The 24,387-nt window shown below is 40.9% G+C and overlaps 1 protein-coding gene across 1 annotated transcript in view; it reads right to left on the minus strand.

Moving 5' to 3' along the window:
- LOC126458359 (uncharacterized) overlaps positions 1–24,387 on the minus strand; it is a 108,181-nt gene that overhangs the window by 64,048 nt on the left and 19,746 nt on the right. The window contains exons 2-3 of the mRNA XM_050095329.1: positions 20,785–20,943; positions 2,437–2,684 (exon numbers count right to left, since the gene is read on the minus strand). Of these exons, the coding sequence (XP_049951286.1) occupies positions 2,437–2,684; positions 20,785–20,943 (407 nt within the window). The remainder of the gene's footprint in view (positions 1–2,436; positions 2,685–20,784; positions 20,944–24,387) is intronic.

Here is a 24,387-nt window from a genome sequence, read left to right on the forward strand (position 1 = left end):
TGATCCCGATTTCATGTCTGCCTTCCTTGAATTAACCTGCATTCAAGTAATTTACAGCTCAACAATCGCAGTGGCCGATGCAGCCAACGACGCCATTACGTGGCGATATTAACTTATGAAAATTTAACGGAAGCTGAAAACTCGCCCGCTATTAGCATAATATCAATTTTTCTCCACAGCCGCACGAAGTTGCAGAAATACTTAGCTTTAAGATTCTTATTTTCAGTAGCATAGCCGAGACCCAGAGCCAGGACTCTGACTACAATACAATGGTTAACGGAGGTAAGAAAATACTCTCGCGCGTGTGTGGGCCGCAGTTGTAATTAATAACTAAAGATCTTTTGCTTTAAAGTGAACTGACTAGCCGAGGAAATTTATATGAAAAGTTTATTACATTGTTCAACTTAAATATCATTTTTATTAAGGCCCACCACGTAAGTCGGCAACAATCAAAAAATAATAATAACAATAATAATATATACATTAAATTACGACGGCCGAATACCGCCCAGCCATCATCAGAGTGAGCCGAGGTGACTAGCGCTCCAGCACTTGCTCCGTCCTTTTAAACCCGAGGACCGAACCACTGCGTATCTGGGCAAAGATACACAAGGTGCCACAGATGTAGATAGGCAGCAAAGATGTGTAACATATGCATGGAAATTAAATCTATGGCTGCGCAGTCGATCCACACGGCGATATCGATGTGTCACGAAGAGCTGTACCGTCATGACGTCTTTGTGATTTAATTACAAAAATTGCCAGATTCCATAATTTGTCCAAGCTGAAGCCACTATCTCTATTAATTAAATTTGTTGCCAACCGAATTTCAATTGCTTCTTTCACTACAGAGTCCCATAAAGATGAAGTCAAGGCTAAAATTTTGACATTATCACACACCATAGAGTGCCCAGTGTCAATAGTGTTTTGCCACCACAGTTTTATTAGGTTGTAAGAGACGGGTGTACCTGCGGTGCTCTGTGCATCTCTCCTGGACTGTACGTGTCGTCTTTTCGAAGTATGAACGGCTGCACTCACAGGGGATCTTATAAACCCCAGGCTTCCAAAGCACCAAATCATCTTTAACGGAACCCAAGAGAGCTGCAGTCTTTGGTGGAGGGTGAAAAATCACTTTCACTTTGTGTTTACTGAGGATCCGTCCTATTTTCGTCAAAAAGTGTGATGATGTATGCCAGGGGATGGCCTGAAGAGGGTCTGTGTACCAAAAGAGGTAGTCAGTAGGCAAAACATAAAACTGCAACTATTATTTCTGAAATGTATTGGTCCCTTTTTTAATCAACAGTATGTCGAGAATATTTAAATATTAATGACAATAAAATGAGTTCACTCTAATGTTAATTAAATCTCTTAAAACAGAAGGGAAAGACATTACAACTGAAACTGCTTTTAGAGACATTTCTCTTATGAGGAGTTGTGTGAATCTACTTGTATGGGAGTTATTACAGACTGGTTGTAAATAGGCTATGTCTTAGAGTCATAGGCAATGGTCATCAAACCAACAGAATCAAGTAGAACCTTGCAAGTTGCTGTACCCACACCTTTCCCAGCTGATAAGTTGTAAGCAAGATTTTGTATGGATAATAGATTTTACTTAAATCATAATTATTAAAATCAAAGGCTCCAGTTGTTAATTGACAATTTCATTCACAAAACCAGTTTCGGCAGAGTTATGAATCATTCTGAAGTGTATTCAATGGTATGCAAAGAACAGTAGTCACATACTAAAATGATTTTTACTTCTGCTCAAACTACGGCATTTAATTCTATTTCATACTTTCTGCTGTGTGGCTGTGCTTAATACACACGAGAATGATTTGTATTTTAATTGAAACTAGTTATGTGAATAAAATTTCAGCTTAACTGACAACTACAGCATTTGATTTCAATAAACATTCTATTAACTGTTGTGGAGGGTCTCCAGTCTTTTGAGGAGTGGCAACTAAACCACTTTCTTAGCAGAAAGGCATTTAATCATGTCATGAAATTGTATCACTTATGAATGTTCACAAATACATTAATGAATTTGTGAACATGATCATTTACAGAATATAATGGTAACTCTACAATCAGGACAACTATCCTAGAGTTGATTAGGTTCCTATAACTTGGTAACAGCTTCTGTTCTTTTTTATTGTATTGTAAAGTTTACTCTACTGTCAGTGTGAGAAGTACTAGATAATTAGAAATAACCTACTTGAATTTCCTTCAGGGAAAGATGCCAACACTTGGTGCGCAAAATAACTTATGAATATATTTTTACCTTTTACACTAGGGCAATTACTGTTAAAAGAATCAGCTGCAATCTGATATATGTACTCATCTTTGGAAATCAATGCAAGAATGCTATTTTTAAGATAATACCCTCGCTTAATACTAACAACCTCAAATAGAGATAAACTGGATACAATTTCATACCCAGCTTTGCCATCATTAATTTTGCTGGTAGGTCTTGAACCATTTGCGTCTAGTTGCCTTTCCTCAGGTTGGTCTGAACTGGCAGTCCTATCATTAGATTGACGAGGTCGGCAAAATACATCCACTATTTGAACATCATCATCATCGGCCTCTATCATGTTGCGAGCAACAAACCACTGGTCCATGGTGAACGCATTCAGTGTTGGTGAACTTATGTGTACCATTGGCTCTTTATTCAGTGTTGAATCCTGTAACAACATTATATACCAAAATCAAAGTAGTATAAATTGTTCTATTCACATCATCATGATATGAAAAATTAAATAAACATATTTCAATGATAATTATTCACCAAATAGTAAGAATACCCAACATTCACAGCATGTGGTTTCAGAGTGAACTGACTATTGGAACCACAAATATGCCTCAAAATTAGTTCTGGAAATATAAATTCAGATACTGTATGTAGTAAATAAAACTGTATGAATTGAAATGTGCATCAAGTCTTATGTTGATATTATTACAGTTTGAGATTGCAGGTGAGAGAGAAGGGCAATTGGAGAAAGAGTGCAAGAGAGGCGTTTGGTAATATGGTTGGTGGGGGAGGGGGGGGGGGGGTGGAGGGTTGTGATGGGAGCTGATAAATATGGTATGAGAGAAAAAGAGGGGAGGATGAGGAATAATGTACATGGGAAAATCAGAAGTGATGAACAGAGCATGAAGGTAGGGGCAGGGCGGGAGGGGGGGGGGGGGGGGGGGTAAAGAGGCAGAATGTGGAGTGGGGTAGGAAGGATGTGAGAGACTGATGAATATAGTAAGAGGGAAAAACTGGACAGCAAGAAAAGCAGGAGGAAGGGCAGAGAGAGAGAGAGAGAGAGAGAGAGAGAGAGAGAGAGAGAGAGAGAGACAGACAGACAGACAGACACACAGAAAGAGAGAGAGAGAGAGAGAGAGAAGATGTGGGGGGGCAGGGGGGGGGGGTTAGGAACAACAACGACAAAGGGAAGAACATGAGATACTTGTTTTTCACTTTCCTTACACTGCTCCATAATATGTGTCGACTTCAAATCTTATCACAGCTCACAAATTCAATTAAGCTTGTTTTTAAAATTTGTGTCCAACCCTTCTTTCTTATTCTTCTTACTAGTTGCTTCAGACTAGCTATCATATGCTGGATTTCTTTGCAAGAACCATTTCTTCAACACCATCATCAATGTAGTCTTTCCACATCGTCTGAGGCCTCCGTGTCTCCTGTTCCCACCCACAGCTCCTCCGAAAGTCAATAATACAAATTTGTTTTCTGGCATCCTCAATATGCACCCAGCCTAACTATATCAACACTATTTCACTTTATTTACAATGCTGGGACTTGACTGCTGATCCAACAGTCCTTTGTTTTTTAATATATTCTACTACCCCCCCATGAACCACGGACCTTGCCGTTAGTGGGGAGGCTTGCATGCCTCAGCGATACAGATGGCCATATCATAGGTGCAACCACAACGGAGGGGTATCTGTTGAGAGGCCAGACAAACGTGTGGTTCCTGAAGAGGGGCAGCAGCCTTTTCATTAGTTGCAGGAGCAACAGTCTGGATGATTGACCGATCTGGCCTTGTAACACTAACCAAAATGGCCTTGCTGTGCTGGTACTGCAAATCGCTGAAAGCAAGGGGAAACTACAGTCATAATTCTTCCCGCGGGTATGCAGCTTTACTATATGGTTAAATGATGATGGCGTCCTCTTGGGTAAAATATTCCGGAGGTAAAATAATCCTCCATTTGGATCTCCGGGTGGGAACTACTCAGTAGGACATCATTATCAGGAAAAAGAAAGCTGGTGTTCTACGGATCAGAGCGTGGAATGTCAGATCCCTTAATCGGGCAGGTAGGTTAGAAAATTTAAAAAGGGAAATGGATAGGTAGAAGTTAGATATAGTGGGAATTAGTGAAGTTCGGTGGCAGGAGTATAATGAATAAAAAAATTGGAGTGCGGGTAAGCTACTACAAACAGCATAGTGAACGCATTATTGTGGCCAACATAGACACGAAGCCCACGCCTACTACAGTAGTACAAGTTTAAATGCCAACTAGCTCTGCAGATGATGAAGAAATTGATGAAATGTATGATGAGATAAAAGAAATTATTCTGGCAGTGAAAGGAGACAAAAATTTAACAGTCATGGGTGACTGGAATTCGAGAGTAGGAAAAGGTAGAGATGGAAACATAGTAGGTGAATATGGATTGGGGGTAAGAAATGAAAGAGGAAGCCGTCTGGCAGAATTTTGCACAGAGCATAACTTAATCATAGCTAACACTTGGTTCAAGAATCATAAAAGAAGGTTTTATACATGGAAGAATCCTGGAGATACTAGAAGGTATCAGATAGATTATATGATGGTAAGACAGAGATATGGAACCAGCTTTTAAATTGTAAGACATTTCCAGGGGCAGATGTGGACTCTGACCACAATCTATTGGTTATGAACCATAGATTAAAACTGAAAAAACTGCAAAAAGGTGGGAATTTAAGGAGATGGGACCTGGATAAACTGAAAGAACCAGAGGTTGTACAGGTTTTCAGAGAGAGCATTAGGGAACAATTGACAGGAATGGGAGAAAGAAATACAGTAGAAGAAGAATGGGTAGCTCTGAGGGATGAAGTAGTGAAGGCAGCAGAGGATCAAGTAGGTAAAAAGACGAGGGCTAGTAGAAATCCCTGGGTAACAGAAGAAATATTGAATTTAATTGATGAAAGGAGAAAATATAAAAACGCAGTAAATGAAGCAGGCAAAAAGGAATACAAACGTCTCAAAAATGAGATCCACAGGAAGTGCAAAATGGCTAAGCTGGGATGGCTAGAGGACAAATGTAAGGATGTAGAGGCTTATCTCACTAGAGGTAAGATAGATACTGCCTACAGGAAAAGAGAGACCTTTGGAGAAAAGGGAACCACTTGTATGAATATCAAGAGCTCAGATGGAAACCCAGTTCTAAGCAAAGAAGGGAAAGCAAAAAGGTGGAAGGAGTATATAGAGGGTCTATACAAGGGCGATGTACTTGAGGACAATATTATGGAAATGGAAGAGGATGTAGACGAAGATGAAATGGGAGATACGATACTGCGTGAAGAGTCTGACAGAGTACTGAAAGACCTGCGTCGAAACAAGGCCCTGGGAGTAGACAACATTCCATTGGAGCTACTGACGGCCTAGGGAGAGCCAGTCATGACAAAACTCTACCATCTGGTGAGCAAGATGTATGACATTGGCGAAATACCCTCAGACTTAAGAAGAATATAATAATTCCAATCCCAAAGAAAGCAGGTGTTGACAGATGTGAAAATTACCGAACTAGCAGTTTAATAAGTCACAGCTGCAAAATACTAACACGCAATTCTTTAGAGACAAATGGAAAAACTGGTACAAGCCAACCTTGGGGAAGATCAGTTTGGATTCCGTAGAAATGTTGGAACACGTGAGGCAATACTGACTCTACGACTTATCTTAGAAAATAGATTAAGGAAAAGCAAATCTACATTTCTAGCATTTGTAGACTTAGAGAAAGCTTTTGACAATGTTGACTGGAATACTCTCTTTCAAATTCTAAAGGTGATAGGGGTAAAATACAGGGAGCGAAAGGCTATTTACAATTTGTAAAGAAACCAGATGGCAGTTATAAGAGTCGAGGGGCATGAAAGGGAAGCGCTGGTTGGGAAGGGAGTGAGACAGGGTTGTAGCCTCTCCCCGATGTTATTCAACCTGTATATTGAGCAAGCAGTAAAGGAAACAAAAGAAAAATTCAGAGTAGGTATTAAAATCCATGGAGAAGAAATAAAAACTTTGAGGTTCGCCGATGACATTGTAATTCTGTCAGAGACAGCAAAGGACTAGGAAGAGCAGTTGAACGGAATGGACAGTGTCTTGAAAGGGGGATATAAGATGAACATCAACAAAAGCAAAATGAGGATAATGGAATGTAGTCGAGTTAACTCGGGTGATGCTGAAGGAATTAGATTAGGAAATGAGACACTTAAAGTAGTAAAGGAATTTTGCTATTTGGGGAGCAAAATAACTGAAGATGGTCGAAGTAGAGAGGATATAAAATGTAGACGCAATGGCAAGGGAAGTGTTTCTGAAGAAGTGAAATTTGTTAACATCGATTATAGATTTAAGTGTCGGGAAGTCGTTTCTGAAAGCATTTGTATGGAGTGTAGCCATGTATGGAAGTGAAACATGGACGATAAATAGTTTGGGCAAGAAGAGAATAGTAGCTTTCGAAATGTGGTGCTACAGAAGAATGCTGAAGATTAAATGGGTAGATCACATAACTAATGAGGAGGTATTGAATAGAATTGGGGAGAAGAGGAGTTTGCGGCACAACTTGACAAGAAGAAGAGACTGGTTGGTAGGACATGTTCTGGGGCATCAAGGAATCACAAATTTAGCATTGGAGGGCAGCGTGGAGTGTAAACATCGTAGAGGGAGACCAAGAGATGAATACACTAAGCAGATTCAGAAGGATGTAGGTTGCAGTAAGTACTGGGAGATGAAGAAGCTTGCACAGGATAGAGTAACATGGAGAGCTGCATCAAACCAGTCTCAGGACTGCAGACCACAACAACAACAACATATTCTACTAGCGTTACAAGGTCCCCCAGAGAGACCTCCCCCCCCCCCCCCCCCCTCCCCCCTCTCTGGGAGCCTTTCATTCAGAAACTGCCTGTTTATATCCAATTGCCTCTCTGAAGGTTAATCTTTCACTTGAATACAGGATACTAGTTGAACAGAGAATTAGCACAGTCATTTTAATGACTCAGTCCACTGATCCATTTCTTAGCATATGAGGTAATTCAAAATATGCTCTATTAGCTGCTGATAGTCTTGCTTTAATTATGTTTTCACAGCTATGTAAAGCAATATGTTTTTACGTCAGATCACTAACTGCTACGGATGTTTTTCATAGTCGCTCTTACTGATGACCATGTACTCTATTTTCCCTTCACTGCTTTACAGTCCTGTCTTCAACATCACGTTCATGAAGCTGTGTCTACTTTCATTTATTAGTACAATGTCATCATCAGCTTCGGCAAAGCGGAATAGAGTTACTCTTCCTGCTTTTACTCATTTTGGTTGGCATTCTGGAATTCTCACTCAGTTTCTTTCTAGCTCCAAACTGAGTAGAACTCAGGATAATGTTCCTCTTTTTGTGAGGTGTGTTTTGACTTTCAACACTCTAAGTTTCCCCCTCTGGTTCTAACTCTGAAGAATGTTCTAAGCATCCAATGATAGTCTTTTTGTTGTTCCTGTATGAGACTCAATATCTTCTCTACATGGTGAGTAGAAATGTACCCTTTTCATAATACTGTCAATGGCTAGTAGAATTATCTTAGTGGGAACTGGAAAGTTTAACAGGATTGGTCTGTGCATGCTCTGCTGTGCCATTCTGAAATCTATTACAGCCAGGTGAATTTCAAAACTAAATTTCAATCACTCCTATTTTAGCTGACCTATACTTTGTTAGGTATTTTTCATCTCTCCATAACTATATGATTACTCCAGAAATTACATCTTCTATCTCTATTCTGCTGAGGTTTACGTCTTTTTCACTATCTCCCTCTCTCTATTAGCTACATGGAGGATTCTGTCATCCTCAAAACACACTTGAACTTACAGGTTGCTGAAGCTGTGTAACTCACACTTAACTTTTCTGGAAAGTTACTCGCCAGCTCTTTTCAGATTTCTTTTCTCTCTTCCAAGACACATATATCACAGTATGCACTCCTGTAAATTCCGACATAAACTTTGCTATTAAAGAAACAGTTTCTGAATGGAAATATCATCTACCATGTAAAAGTATGCCCACAGGCGGGCATTACGGATCCCCTTGTTGTTATTGATTGCAAAGCTGATTAGCTGAATGTCAATTTCACTACTAGTTTAATGGACACTAGTGTTCCCTACAATTGGCAGGACTTGAGACGTAACATATCACTTTGGAGAAAGTGAAGTGTTTGTTTTGGACTGCATATTATGCACAAAATTTTCTGTTTCTTTTGCACATGTCATTTGAGAGTAACTGTGAGCAAATTATATCTGCAAGGTAGGGGCGATGAGCACAAGGATTCCAACACATAGACACACCTGCTGGTCACAGCAGTTATTCCATGAAAACAATGTACAACGCCGGAGGTTCGCTGCAAATCACAGAACCTTGACATGCATGACAATGATCATGACATCAGTTGTCAGGGAAATTCAGAGATGCCATACAGAGCGGAAATGACAAAGGCTAATGCGTATTATGAACCTTGTTAAATTGTATGCTGTAACGTGGAATGTATGTAATGGAGGTGAAATACACACACAATAAAGAAGGAACACGAGGACACCTGAACAATGGTTGGCTCATTTTATGACATTCTGGCACCTTTTGAAACAGGACTTTTGGATGGGCTTGCGCCAGTGGATAAGAAGATTTAATTGAAAGAAAAAGAATATGTTTGATTTAAAACGCAAAAAAAGGATCAAAGAAGATCAGTTTTGTCAGTACATGATGCTGTTGACCATAGCAATGGAGGCAACAACTTGCATTTCCGACAGTGTATAAACTGTTGTTTGTGCTGCAAATAAACGAATTCTACAAAAAATAAATATGTTGCAGGGATATTGCTGAATCCCTCAAGAGCAACTTCATTAAAGGAGCAAATAAGTACACAAATGGGAAGAACAATATATGAGTTAGCTGTAAGCTGCTATCGTCTCCTTGGCACCGTGCCAACACACCTGCAGTCAACCACAGTTGCATCGGCAGCCCACCCGGGCTGCAGTCGCAAAATGACTAATTGCCGGCGACGTGGTCTGCCTCGTCTGGCGTATCAACTTTTCACTGACAACTTGGGGTGACAAGTGCTGTTCTCAATCTTTGGTGAGCTGTATTTGAAAGGGGGCTCGCATGTGTACTTACGCTAATGGGATCACAACAGGTTTGAGTGACCAAAATTTTCCTTTCTTAGGTATGTACTGAGTCTTTGTGGTGCTGCAAAAGTAGGCACTGAGTTAGGAACTGGTGATACTGATTTTGTTAGTGCATGCCAGCAATTAGTACAGTCATGGCAACAAATGATTCTGAATGGTTAAAGGAATAAAAGTAGATGTCAAAACTTAAACTTCTTGTATTACTGGCTTAAAAAATGAACTGCATTGCCTACTAGAATCAGTGCTATTGCTGGGACGAAAACAAGTTCAGAGACACACAATAGAGAATCTTGACAAAGAAAAAAGAAATAAATGCTAAAATTACATAGTTACAAACTGAAATTAGGATGTTAAGTGGGGAGCTACATGACAAGATACATAAACAGTTCGATCTAGTAAGACAGGTCAATGAAGTTTCATGAAGTAAATAATGAAAATGCAAGAATTTATGATGGAGCAATTTAAAACAGTACAGCAACAAATCTCAGACACACAATTGAGGTTTACTGCAATAGAACAAACCAAATAATCAAATTTAACAGTTATTCCCGGTTCCACCTTTGCTATTTTGGAGGATCAATTAACTGACTTAGAAAAGCAGAAAGCACAAAAGAAAATTGATTCAACTGTCAATACAACACAGTATGCAAGCACTCTCGGATAGGCACGGTGAGGAACTCCAGAAAATCTGGGACAAGCTTTCAAAAACAAAAGAGGAGTAGCAGACTGCCAGGAGAGCTAATTGAGGAGCTGCAACTAGGAAATGGAACAAGTTTTTCCAAGCAATTTCCAGAGTTAAAACTGGAAGGAGATGAAAACACAAAGTATTTTTTGGGCATTTTCTAGGTCACTAGCTAAATTTTGGGAACATTCAACAAGGATTACCCACATTGTGTCACACACTGTACGCTCTACATATGCAATTTATTACTAATACGTGGAAAATTGTTAAACAGCAGGGCATGTGCTCAGCACACCGCTCTTCCAGCCGTATGTCAGTTTGCGAGACTGGTGTCGCTTCTTCTCAATCAAGTAGCTCCTCAGTTTGCCACACAAGGGCTGAGTGCACCCCACTTGCCAATAGCGCTCGGGAGACTGGATGGTCACCCATCCAAGTGCTAGCCCAGCCCGACAGCACTTAACTTGGCTGATCTGACGGGAACCAGTGTTGCCACTGTAGCACGGCCATTAGCAAACTAATGGTTTAACTGGTGATAAAATAGTATTGTTTCTTCAACATATTCTAGACACTACATTATATTAGATACCGCTATTAGATCATGAAAAAAGTAAAGTAAGAATAAGATGAATTACATAAAATTAATGAGCTAACTACACAAACAGTGTCAACCAAATCTATGAATAAGTTTAATTTAGAAAGTACATGATATTTAAGTTTAGACATTAACAATGCAAAATATAATCCTGCCACTGTACCCCAAATGCACAGTTCAATTAAGAAACAAATAATACTTGGCTGTTATTCATGTGTTCACAAAAAAAACGAAGTGTTACTGACATCACATAAAACAGAGAAGGGTTACACAGGCCAATAGAAGCACGCACCATAGCTAATGACCTGGTAACATCCAAGCTACACTCAAATGAAGAAGTTGTATGAATATCCGAGTTTCTTAACACTTGGAGGTCTGCTCCTGAGCAGCTATAGTGGATGTTCAAATTCAAGATGTAGAAGTGGGTCTTAGATACCAAAAGGAGTGGGGTCTAGGTTACATAAAATGCAAGGTAGATAGATGCTTCATATGGCACGAGATAATATACACTATATTTGTGTAAGAGAAAAGTGGGCATGGACCAAAAGGATGACCAACACCAAAAGAGGAGTGAAGGGGGCACTATCTCTGTAAAGAATGATAAGTATCTTTCTGCAATAAGTGTTGTAATTAACACTGTTTATAAGGGTAGTACACCACCATTACATTTTTTTTGTTTACTCCAAGCTCTTGAATGAACAGATGGAAACACGAAGTTGGACTAACTGACAGTCTGTAACTTTGAAAAAGTTAGATAAAAAAGAAGAGGCAGGCATCTGATCTCTGTTACCCAATCATGGCATAAAGTGAATCAGTAGCGATAAAAGTATGCGAATACCATTCAGCATTTAAAACCCCTGAACTGAGAACAGGGCAATAACGAATTCAATTATACTTCCATAAGTATATGTTGCAGAGCACATCCCAGGGAATCACCTGGGGTCAAACCTACCTCAATAATAAAGAATTACTAAGTTTTATTTTATCCATTGTACAGAATATATGCCAACGACCTTGCCACAGTGGTAAGAGTGATTCCCTTCAGATCACTGAAGTAAGCGCTGTCGGGCTGGGGTAGCACTTGGGTGGGTGACCATCCAGTCTGCCGAGCACTGTTGGCAATCGGGGTGCACTCAACCCTTGTGAGGCAAACTGAGGAGCTACTTGATTGAGAAGTAGTAGCTCCGGTCTCGCAAACTGACGGGAGAGCGGTATGCTGACCAAATGCCCCTCCATATCTGCATCCAGTGACGCCTGTGGGCTGAGGATGACACGGCAGCCAGTCGGTACCATTGGGCCTTCCAAGGCCTGTTCGGAAGGAGTTTTTAGTTCAGAGAATATATGTGTCTTAGTAGGCAGACTATATGTTATAAGGGGATTAATTGCTTGTACATGGGAAATTTTCTAGTTTTGTGGAATGTAAGAAGTACAAGGAACTGGTACACCTGCCTAATATCGTGAAGGGCCCCCACAAGCATGCAGAACTGCCGCAATGTGATGTGGCATGGGTTCGACTAAGGTCTGTAGCAGTGCTGGACGGAATTGACATCACGAATCCTGCAGGGCTGTCCAAAAATCCGTAAGAGTATGAGGTGGTGGAGATCTCTTCTGAAGAGTACCAGATATGCTCAATAATGTTCATGTCTGGGGAATTTGATGGCTAGCTTAAGTGTTTAAACTCAGAATAATGTTTCCGGAGTCACTCTGTAGCAATTCTGGATGTGTGGGGTGTTGCATTTTTTGGGTGGAATTGCCCAAGGCTGTCAGAATGCACAATGGACCTGAATGGATGCAGGCGATCAGACATGATGCTTATGTACACATCAACTTTCAAAGTCGTATCCATACGTATCAGGGGTCCCATAACACTCCAACTGCATATGTTCCACACCATTACAGACAGCCTCCACGAGCTTGAACAGTCCCGTGCTGACATGCAAGGACCATGGATTCATGAGGTTGTCTCCATACCCATACATGTCCATCAGCTTGATACAATTTGAAATGAGACTCATCCGACCAGGTGACATGTTTCCAGTCATCAACAGTCCAATGTCAGTGTTCACAGGCCAAGGCAAGGCATAAAGCTTTGTGTAGTGCAGTCATCAAGGGAACACGAGCAGGCCTAGGGCTCCGAAAGCCCATATTGATGATGTTCCATTGAATGGTTCACACACTGACACTTGTTGATGGCCCAGCATTGAAATCTACAGCAATTTGCAGAAGGGATGCACTTCTGTCACACTGAACGATTCTCTTCAGTCATTGTTGGCCCCATTCATCTACATCTACATACATACTCCGCAATCCACCATACGGTGCATGGTGGAGGGTACCTCATACCACAACTAGCATCTTTTCTCCCTGTTCCACTAACAAACAGAATGAGGGAAAAATGACTGCCTATATACCTCTGTACGAGCCCTAGTCTCTCTTCTCTTATCTTTGTGGTCTTTCCGCGAAATATAAGTTGGCGGCAGTAAAATTGTACTGCAGTCAGCCCAACACTCGTGTGATGATCAAACCTACCAGTAACAAATCTAGCAGCCCGCCTCTGAATTTCTTCTATGTCCTCCCTCAATCCGACCTGATAGGGATCCCAAACGCTCGAGCAGTACTCAAGAATAGGTCGTATTAGTGTTTTATAAGCGGTCTCCTTTACAGATGAACCACATCTTCCCAAAATTCTACCAATGAACTGAAGACGACTATCCGCCTTCCCCACAACTGCCATTACGGGATTCTTTTTCCTATTCATCTGCATTAATTTACATCTATCTATATTTAGAGTTAGCTGCCATTCTTTACACCAATTACAAATCCTGTCCAAGTCATCTTGTATCCTCCTACAGTCACTCAATGACGACACCTTCCCGTGCACCACAGCATCATCAGCAAACAGCCGCACATTGCTATCCGAAAGATCATTTATGTAGATAGAAAACAACAGCGGACGTACCACACTTCCCTGGGGCACTCCAGATGACACCCTCACCTCCGATGAACATTCACCATCAAGGAAAACGTACTGGGTTCTATTATTTAAGAAGTCTTCGAGCCACTCACATATTTGGGAACCAATCCCATATGCTCGTACCTTAGTTAGGAGTCTGCAGTGGGGCACCGAGTCAAACGCTTTCCGGAAGTCAAGGAATATGGTATCCGTCTGATACCCTTCATCCATGGTTCGCAAGATATCATGTGAAAAAAGGGCGAGTTGCGTTTCACAGGAGCGATGCTTTCTTAAAATACTATGTTAGATGAGAATGAAGAATCTTATGAATTCTGTTTGGACACTTAAGAAGTGTGTGGTAGTGCTGGAGTTTTGCCAAATATTATTTCATTCTCTTTACCAATTAAATGACACTCTCTACTCATCTCTTTTTATGTCTGAACTGCAACTGCGCAGTTCATTACCTGGACCAGGTGGCCGGCCAGTGCTGTCCAATTTAAATGTGCCAGTAAAAAAGTTACCCCGAGTTATAGCTCAGTCTATGTGCTTGTAACACAGCATAAAACATATCCCTAGTGGGAATCAGTGAAGTTCGGTGGCAGGAGGAACAAGACTTCTGGTCAGGTGAATACACTAAGCAGATTCAGAAGGATGTAGGTTGCAGTAGGTACTGGGAGATGAAGAAGCTTGCACAGGATAGAGTAGCATGGAGAGCTGCATCAAACCAGTCTCAGAACTGAAGACCACAACAACAACAACAACAATGACCATACCTGATTATACAGGACATGGCTTGGTTTCTGCTCCATACGAAATGAAATCCAATGAGATTCAAGCAAACACAGAAAAATACATAGTGTAATATTTTCATCAGGTTTATTCTTATGACAGTATAGAACGTAGCATAGTGCTTGTAGTTTAACCTGTAGATCACATGACTCGTTTCATATGTAGCCTTGCCTTTGATGGAATACGTGATTTCTGTGACTGGACTGGAGTAGGTAGTGGTGGTGGTGGTGGGAGGCTGTATGGGACAGGCAGAAGGTCTCCGCCAGCTGTCAGATTCATCCACCTACAAACCTTGCCACAATGCCCCATTCCCAAAAATACAGCAGCATCTCCTTCTCTCCTTAAACCTTTACGCCCATCCCAAACCTCTCCCCGGAGTCCATCTCTCTCCTCATCCCTAACACTCCCAGCAATCCTACGTTCTACATGCTTCCTAAAATCCATAAGCCCAACCACCCACCCAGGTCATCCCATTGTGGCCAGTTACCGTGGCCCCACTGAGGGAATCTCTGCTCTTGTAGGCCAACACCTTCAGCCTATTACCTGCAACCTACCCTCCTATACAAAAGATACCAACCATTTCCTCAACCAATTCTCCACAGTTCCTGTTCCTTTACTACAAGGTGCCCTGCTCGTCACTATTAATGTCACCTTCCTTTACACTAACATCCCCAATGACCATGGCCTTATCGCTATTGAACACTACCTTTCCCAACACTCGATGGATTCCAAACCAACAACCTCCTTCCTAGTCGCCATGACCAACTACATCCACACCCACAATTATTTCTCCTTTGAAGATATTACCAACACACAACTGCGGGGTACGGCTATGGGCACCCGAATGGCAACATCCTAAGCCAATCTATTCACAGACCATCTAGCAGAATCCTTCCTGAACACCCAGAATTCCAAACCTCTCACCTAGTTCAGATTCAGTGATGACATCTTTGTTATCTGGATCCAGGGTGGGGACACCTTATCCACATTCCTCCACACCTTGTCCTACTCAACCCAACAAGCCACTTTCCTCAGTGTTGACCTCCACCTCAAAGATGGCTACATCAATACCTCTGAGCGTATAAAACCTACCAACCACTGGCAATACCTCCACTTCAACAGCAGCCATCCTTTCCATACCAAGAAGTCCCTTTTGTATGGCCTAGCCACCCATAGATGTCACATCTCTAGTGATGAGCAGTCCCCCTCAAAATATACCAAAGTCTCACTGCGGCCTTCACAGATCGTAAGTACCCTCCCAACCTTGTACAGAAACAGATCTCCCATGCCTTATCTTTCCAGTCACCCACCATCTCCCAAAGTCCACAAAGAAGCATTCCCCTGATGACTCAGTACCATCCAGTACTGGAGAAACTGAATTACATTCTCCGCCGGAGTTTCAACTTCCTCTTGTCGTGCCCTGAAATGAGAAATGTCCTGCCAACTATCCTTCCCACCCCTCCCACAATGGTATCCCACAGCCCACTGAACCTACACACTATCCTTGTCCATCCCTACACAACCCCCACTTCCAACCCCTTGCCTCAAGCCTCATATGCCTGTAATAGATCTAGATGCAAGTTTTGTCCCATATACCCTCCCATCACCACCTAATCCAGTCTCATCACAAGCATCACCTATCCCGTCAAAGACAGGGCTACGTGTGAAACCAGTCACGTGATCTACAAGTTAAGCTGCAACCACTGTGCTGCATTCTATGTGGGCATGGCAAGCAAAAAAACTGTCCGTCTGCATGAATGGCCACCGAAAATCTGTGGCCAAGAAATAGCTGGACCAACCTGTTGCTGAGCACATCGCCCAGTTTGAAGTTCTTCATTTCAATGACTGCTTCACATCCTGTGCCATATGGATTCTTCCACCAACATCGATTTTTCCAACTTGCACAGGTGGGACCTCTCCCTGCAACATATTCTATGTTCCCATAACCCTCCTGGTCTCAATCTTTGCTAGTCATTGTCCTTACCCATCTAGCCTCTTCCCTGTTCCCATTCTGGCACTACATAGCCCTCTGTTAAACCAATGCACTGTCTTTTTACTCCTCTCCTTTTCTATTATCCCCTCCCCCCTGCCCTCTGTCTAGCCTCCAGACTGCACCTAGGTGCCCTAACCTCTCTCCACCTTGTCCCTGCTCGCTCCCATGAGCAACATTTTACCATCCCCCACTCCTACCCTGTTACCCTCCCCATCCCCACCTTACTCCTTACCCCAATTGCCTTTCCTCTCCCATCATGCGCCTCTGCTGGCAGTCTGGCCTCAGCAGCCAGACAGTGGTCATGTGTTTGTGAGTTGTGTGTCCCCGAAAATATGTGTGTGTGTGTGTGTGTGTGTGTGTGTGTGTGTGTGTGTGTGAGAGAGAGAGAGAGAGGGGGGGTCTATTTTCGACAAAGGCCTTGTTGGACGAAAGCTCACTTTTCAACAGTCTTTTTATTGTGCTTATCTGCAGCTCAGAATCTCTCATATATAGTTAGTAGCAACTACCCTTTTCATAATATAATAGTGTTAAACATATTTTTAGCCATTTACACAATTGAATTGTCGCATCCTTTGTCTGAGGGGGGGGGGGGGGGGGGGATATGAGCTGTTAACATATCACTTTGGAGAAAGTGATGTGTTATTCTGTCTGTCTCTCTGTCTCTGTAATCGACAATGGGCAGACATGACCCTGACCAAGCATTTGTTATTTTATAAGTAAGTGTTTTGGACTTCATATCAACACCTGCTGGTTGGAGCGGTTATTACATGAAAACATTCACCCACCTCAGAGGTTTGCCATGGACCACAGAACCTTGCGGTGCATAATAATGGTCATGACGTCAATTGTCAAGGGAAACTCAGGAAGGATAAACAGAGCAGAAATGACGAAGACTAATATGTATTGTGAATTCTGTTGAAGTCATATGCTGTAATATGGAATGTATGTAATTGAGGTGAAATACATGTGCGTCAAGGAATTTATTTTGTAGTGACTGGTATTTGAGATTTTCAGCTGGCATAGACTTGGTATCCTGAGAAAGGAGTCTGCTGCGTCAAGGTACCAAAACATGGTCCGGTCAGACCGTTAGTACAGATAAGTAACTGCGACCACAAAACCTTGTACGTAGCCCACCTCTATATGATGCCTGAGCAATGGTAGTTGCATTACATTCCATCTTAACATTGTGTTTTGAATAAGTCTACTTGGCTACAGAACTGATCCCTTAGCTTTTCTTCAATGTTACAAGGATCATTTATATTCAGAAAAGTCATACAGAGCATCTGGGCCATTACAGTTATACAAGAGATTCTACTGTTTACTGATTTGCATTCTTTTAACATGTCTCTTACTGATCTGTCCACATAAAGTCCAGTTTAACCCTTTCATGAGCCGTGGGAAACGTGCTTTCCACTACAATGAACTCGCGCCTAGTCCCGTGGGATTCACAGTTCCCACCTCTGTACGGTGCTACCACCTACCACCCTAGTGAACAGTATAGGGTACTACTTCCAATCGGAAGTTCCTGCCATTTTTGCTGTACCTTCGCGCAGAGGCATTGTATAGCTGAGTGTTGCTCTGTAGAGGAGCCTTTCAGTGCTGTTTGCGTGACATTTTGTGATTTTTTCCTCAAAGCTATAGTATAAGGTAAATACTTTTGATTTATCCAAATTTATGAAGGAAAACGTAAAATTGGAATGAGGAGAATTCCAGTTTGAAACAAAAGGACCCATTTCTGCAGTAAAATGGATGGATAACCATCCAGTCACTTTCTGTCCTCAATTCATGACCCATGAGAAACAGCCACAGTGAAAAGGAAAAACAAGGATGGTACTAGTATAGAGATTTCTTGTCCTGAAGTTGTGGCAGAATACAACAAAATAATGAGTGGTGACGATAAGTTTGATCAATTACGAGAAAGGTATACTATTGGCAGACGTTCTGTAAAATGATGGCACAGAATATTTTATTTCCTGGTAGACGTTGCTGCAGTGAACAGTTTTATCCTGTGGAAAATAAGTAAAAGAGAAAGAGGACAGCATGATCAGCTCACATACAGGATCCATCTAGCCAGACAATTGATCGCTGGCTCCTCATCCCAAAAAAGGCGTGGACAAAAACCTGTCTTTCTGGCAAAAAGGGGTAAAGTACCTGAAGATTTTCGTCATGTGGCTGTAGGGGAGCATCAACCCATTTTAGGAGAAACCTACTGGATGTGCTGTGATTGTAGTACCAAAGCTGCGGAAAAGAGCACTCGCTGTGTTTGTACATATTGTCACTTACCACTTTGCATGGAACCATGTTTCAAAAAATTTCATGGCAAGTAATTGTGAACAATCATTGAAACAAGAGAAGTAAATTTATCAAATAAATATAACATGATGAAAAAGTTGTTTTTGTCTTTTAACTCCACAGAAGTGCAGTGGGAAGAATACTTCCCACCTTGTTGTGTGACCTCACTTTCACAGTTGGAGCAAATTTGATATTCTATATGACAAATATACCTATCCGTTAAGTACTATCTGCTCTCCCTTCATTAAAAAAAACTGCTCAATAATTTTGCCCACGAAAGGGTTAAAACACATACTTGTGTCTTTATACAGGATGTGAATTTTATGGTGCCTGTATCTTTACAACTAATTTCCTTGAAGAGATACTAGTTTCAAGTGGCACTTTGCTACTATGTAACTAAATTTTGGGCACCTTCTGTCTGTAAATAGCACATATCGCCTGGTAAAAAGTAAAACTGTTTTTCAAAGTGTTTGGGCAGCATGCAACTGAGGCAAAACCTGGAAACAGTGCAGTATTTACGTAGGTGGATGTGGGAAACTGCATATAAACCAAATTCAGGCTAGCTGGCACACCACTTCCTGTTGTTAACCCACAATGCAGATTCAATCTGGAACCAGCATGCCTCCCTATGTCCCAGAAGCAGGTGCTTGACACACTCAGCTATATGGGTGTGTCTTGTGAAACATTATAAACTGAAAATAGTGAAAAGGAATTAACTGGTAATGACATTTCTGACAGGTTCCTTTAGAGTGATTACTTAAATGTGAACACTTGAATTTAGTCACAGTGCTCAAGTAACTGAACCATCCAGCAATCCTTACAGAACAGCTTGCTGCTTCAATGTGCCATTACAACATCTACCTTTGCAACTTTAGTCTGCAAACCAATGTAACATGCCTGGAAGAGGGTAATTTCAGTTGTAGCTGGTATTAGGGTTTCTTCCTACTCCATTTGTGTATAAAGAGTAGAAACAATGATTGCTTCAGTGCCTCTGTGCATGCTGTAATTAGTCTTTATCTTTGCAGTCCTTAGGGGAGTGTCATATAGGCAGCTGTTGCATAGTCTTAAATCCCTCGCTTAATGCAAGTTCTTTAAATGTTGTAAGTAGGGTTACGGGGTTGTGTCTTCAAGTGTGTGTCACTTCTGATTTTTTAACATTTCGACAGTGCTCACCCATAAGTCAAATAAATCTGTAAACATGTGTTGTTCCCTTCTTTGTGAGCCTTCAATGCTCCATGTTAGTCCTAACTGATATGGATCCCACACATCTGAGCAATATCTTAGGATGGATTGCACAGGTGTTTAGTTAGCAATCACCTTTGCAGACTGGTTGCATTTTCCCAGTATCCTGAAGTCATCCACTTTCTTTAAATATGAGTGAGCCTATATGATCATTCTCCTTCCATTCCAGCCTCAACAGAGGCTCCTGCTAACTTCACAGATTTAGTATTCTTGGAATACCAGATTGGTGGAGAGATTGGCTTTTTCACAGCTGTAAGAACATTTAAGACCTATAATACAATTTACTTAAAATGAATTTCTAACATGTGTATTTACAGAAACATGCTGCGTGCAAAAGTCTCAACCTCACTGCTGAATTAAAATGTCCTCTTTGGCAAACTTTGTGCATTTTTAATACTTGTTAGATAATCACATGATGGAAGCTTGCCAACGAAATCACCTCATGGTACTTTTATCTATTTATTTATTCATTAATTAATTAATTAATTCATTCACTCATCCATCCACCCATCCATTGTTTCACCAACTGGCACAACAGTACATGCCATGTCACATATATCACAGAAATAATATACACACATATATAAAACATACACAAACTAGGATACAACTGGGGAGAATAGGGCAGGTAGCTGGCATGATGCTATCAATGGAACCATCCCAATATTCAACTTGGGAAAACCGTGGAAAATGGCCACAAAGGATACCAACTCCACTTCTCCTGAATGTAAGTGCATTAACACTGCCTTAGCCGTCTTGCTCTATGTTACAGAGGACTATGCTGTCCTCAAAAGTGTTAGTAAATAAGCTAAAAAAAAATTGAAACTCACATCAGTGCTCCCATTACTTGCTTTACGTGGCATCCATGGAAGCTGTAATTTTAAGTACTGTTCAGTCTTCAAACAATTTTCTCTAAATTCATAAAAACCATCGACTTGGAACATACAGCGATGGCACATTTTCTTTGGGAGAGGGTCATACTCGTATATCTGCAACAATAAATACTGTAGGTGAGTTCTGGCTATGTACCAACATTGTAGTTGCTTTTAGGAAAACCAATTTTCTTACAACTAACATTGTTCACTAAAAAAATCATCACATTGTCTACATAATAATCCACACACTTTCAGATGTTTTGTGTCTCTAATTATCAGAACTGAACTGACATTGAAAAGTTCATGTTCTGAAATAATCTATGAGAACAGGCCACAACTCACCAAAATAGCAGTGCTGAACGGCATGAAAAAGAATTGATATACATAAAGTAAAGCAATGTCCTTGGTGGAATGCAGCACATTGAATTCTACCTACTAAAATGGACATGTCAAATGTGGTAGTTTGCTGACAGAGCCAGCCTGCTCTAGCTGTTTTTATTTATTTATTTATTTACACATCTCAAGTTCCGTAGGACCAAATAGAGTAGCAGATCTCCAAGGTCATGGAACGTGTCACTACATGAAATTACAACATAAAAGTAATAAAGATGTAAATAGAATATTTATGAACCCAAAAAAAGTCAAGCCATAAGTTTAAGTACAGCAATCAACAATATAACATAAGAATCATCTCAATTTTTCAAGGAACGCCTCAACGGAATCGGAGTGACCCATGAGGAAACTTTTCAGTTTCAATTTGAAAGTCAGTGGATTACTGCTAAGATTGATGAATTCTTGTAGTAGCTTATTGAAAAATAGATGCAGCAGTATACTGCGCACCTTTCTGCACATGAGTTAAGGAAGTGTGATCCAATTGCAGATTGGATTTCTGCCTAGTATTAACTGGGTGAAAGCTGCTAATTCTTGGGAGTAAGCTGATATTGTTAACAAGAAACAACAGTAAAGAATATATACATTGAGATGGCAATGTCAGAATACCAGACCAGTGCACAGGGGTCGCCCAGAGGTTTGCGAACTTGCACCACTTATTTCCTGAACTACCCGTTTCTGAGCCAAAAATATTCTTTGAGAATGGGAAAAGTTAGCCCAAAATATAATACCATACAACATAAGTGAATGAAAATAAGCAAAGTAAATTAATTTTGGTGTCGAACGATCACTTACTTCAGATACTGTTCGAACAGTAAAAATGGAAGCATTAAGTCTGAACAAATCCTGAACATGGGCTTTCCATGACAATTTACTATCTATCTGAACACCTAGAAATTTGAACTGTTCAGTTTCACTAATCATATGCCCATTATGTGAAATTAAAATGTCGGGTTTTGTTGAATTGTGTGTTAGAAAAGCAAAAACTGAGTCATACTGTGATTTAGAGTTAGTTTATTTTGTACAAGCCATTAACTTATATCATGATCTGCACAATATGAAACAGAGCCAATGTTGCACACAACATCCTTTACTACCAAGCTAGTGTCATCAGCAAACAGAAATATTTTAGAATTACCTGTAATACTAGAGGGCATATCATTTACATAAATAAGAAACAGGAATGGCCCTAACACTGATCTCTGGGGCACCCTCCTTCCCCCCCCCCCCCCCCCCCTCCCCAATCTGACTGTGCCCCAATTAGATCACACATCACAGCCATTCTCAGCACTGTGAATGACCTTTTGCTGTCTGTTGTTAAAGTAAGAGGTGAACTAATTGTGAGCTACTCCTCATGTTCCATACTGATCCAACTTCCAGAGCAATATTTTGTGATCAACACAATCAAATGCCTTAGTTAAATTAAAAAGCCTAGCGTTCTAAACTTTTTTTAACCCATCCAGTACCTCACAGAGAAAAAATAATATAGCACTTTCAGTTGTTAAACTGACTTCTAAAGTCGAACTGAACATCTGATAGCAAATTATGTGATATAAAATGATCAATTATCCTTACATACAGCCTTACCAGTAACTTTAGCATCACTGATGGCATACAAATAGGTCTAAAATTGTCTACATTATCCCATTATCCCTTTCTATACAGTGGCTTTACTACTGACTACTTTAATCATTCAGGAAACTGACCATTCCTAAAGGAAAAATTACAAATACGTTTAACTACAGGGCTACCAAGTGAAGCACAGTACTTTAATGTTCTGCTAGGCACTCCACCACATCCATGAGAGTCCTTAGTCTTCAGTGATGTAGTTACTGACTCAATATCCCCCTTGTCTGTATCACAGAGGAGTATTTCAGACATCAATCTAACGGTGGGCTCAACTGGAGCAGTCAGTCTGTGGAGAGCCAAAGACAGAAGACTCAATAAGAGAACAACAGAGACAGCAGTGTGCATGATATGGACAGAGCTGCAAGTTCACTTGGTCAGTAGTGGGGCAGACTGGTATGAAGTTTAGGCCTGAGCTAATGGCAACTTATATGCACACAGACATGGGTTCCTGGCATCTTGCCTCCAGTGAAGACCGTACATAACTGAATACCACCTATGGTGTGCGCACTTGAACGGCTGTGTACTAGAAGAGTGTCGTGCCGGTTGTGCTCGACAAAAAAATCAGTTGTGAATTCACCGGTGGTTTAGCTCTGATTCACCTTTATGTTATTTTAACAGTTGTAGTGTTTGGTGTTTTCCTGTGTACTATTGTCTTAATGGTGGAGCCACTGCAAAGACAGGTTGTGCCTGCCTGAAATACACTGCAGTTACAGAAGGTTGTGACAAATTAGGCCCTGGGGGCATGGTCTTATATTATTGTTATGTCATTTTAACTCAGTAACTTTTTTAATATCTAGGCTGAGTGTAGTGTAAGCACTTTCCTGTGCTGTTGAAACTATTTCCTCCTAATTTAGTTTTGTTTTGCAGATTTAGCCTTAGCTTTTGGATGTTTCTGTCCTCTCCCATTATCTGTTACTTTGAGCTTGTGCCCAGCAACTTTGTTTTATTACAGTTATTTTCCAGCTTATACAGTTAGTTTAGCTTAAAGCACCATTTACTTAAATGATCAAGATTTCTCTCAACATTAACGTCAGATATACTGCTTCTTTTTGTTTGTCGGAGTCATGTGCAAGTAATATTTCCTTATTTTGTTATTTAATCCTTTAAGTGGACATAACAGATATATGGCCTTCTCACCCTCAGTGGGTTTGTCGGATGTATCCATCCACAGCATCCTGTGCGAATGACGAGATCAGCTCAGCATGTGTTATAACGCCAATAGCTAATGATTCCTGTACTATATGGTACCTCTTGTCAGTCGAGGCAATGCATTATTGACCAATTAAAAGTTATAACAGTATTCAGCTCTTATACTGGCAAAGGCATGAACTCTGGCAGTCTTTCTTGCAGAGAAAATAACTTATCGACCCCCCCTTTCCCTCCCCCTCTACCTTACTCTTGATTTGCTGTGTGCTCTGTTTACCTCCAAAACTGGTGCACTAGACCATATGAGGTTGATAAACTAACGAGTAAGAACACCGAAGTTGATGGCCCAATGAGGTGACACACAAAGAAGTTTCCCAATTTCATGAAAAATGA

The sequence above is a fragment of the Schistocerca serialis genome, chromosome 2, assembly GCF_023864345.2.
Source record: "Schistocerca serialis cubense isolate TAMUIC-IGC-003099 chromosome 2, iqSchSeri2.2, whole genome shotgun sequence".
Classification (NCBI taxonomy): domain Eukaryota; kingdom Metazoa; phylum Arthropoda; class Insecta; order Orthoptera; family Acrididae; genus Schistocerca; species Schistocerca serialis.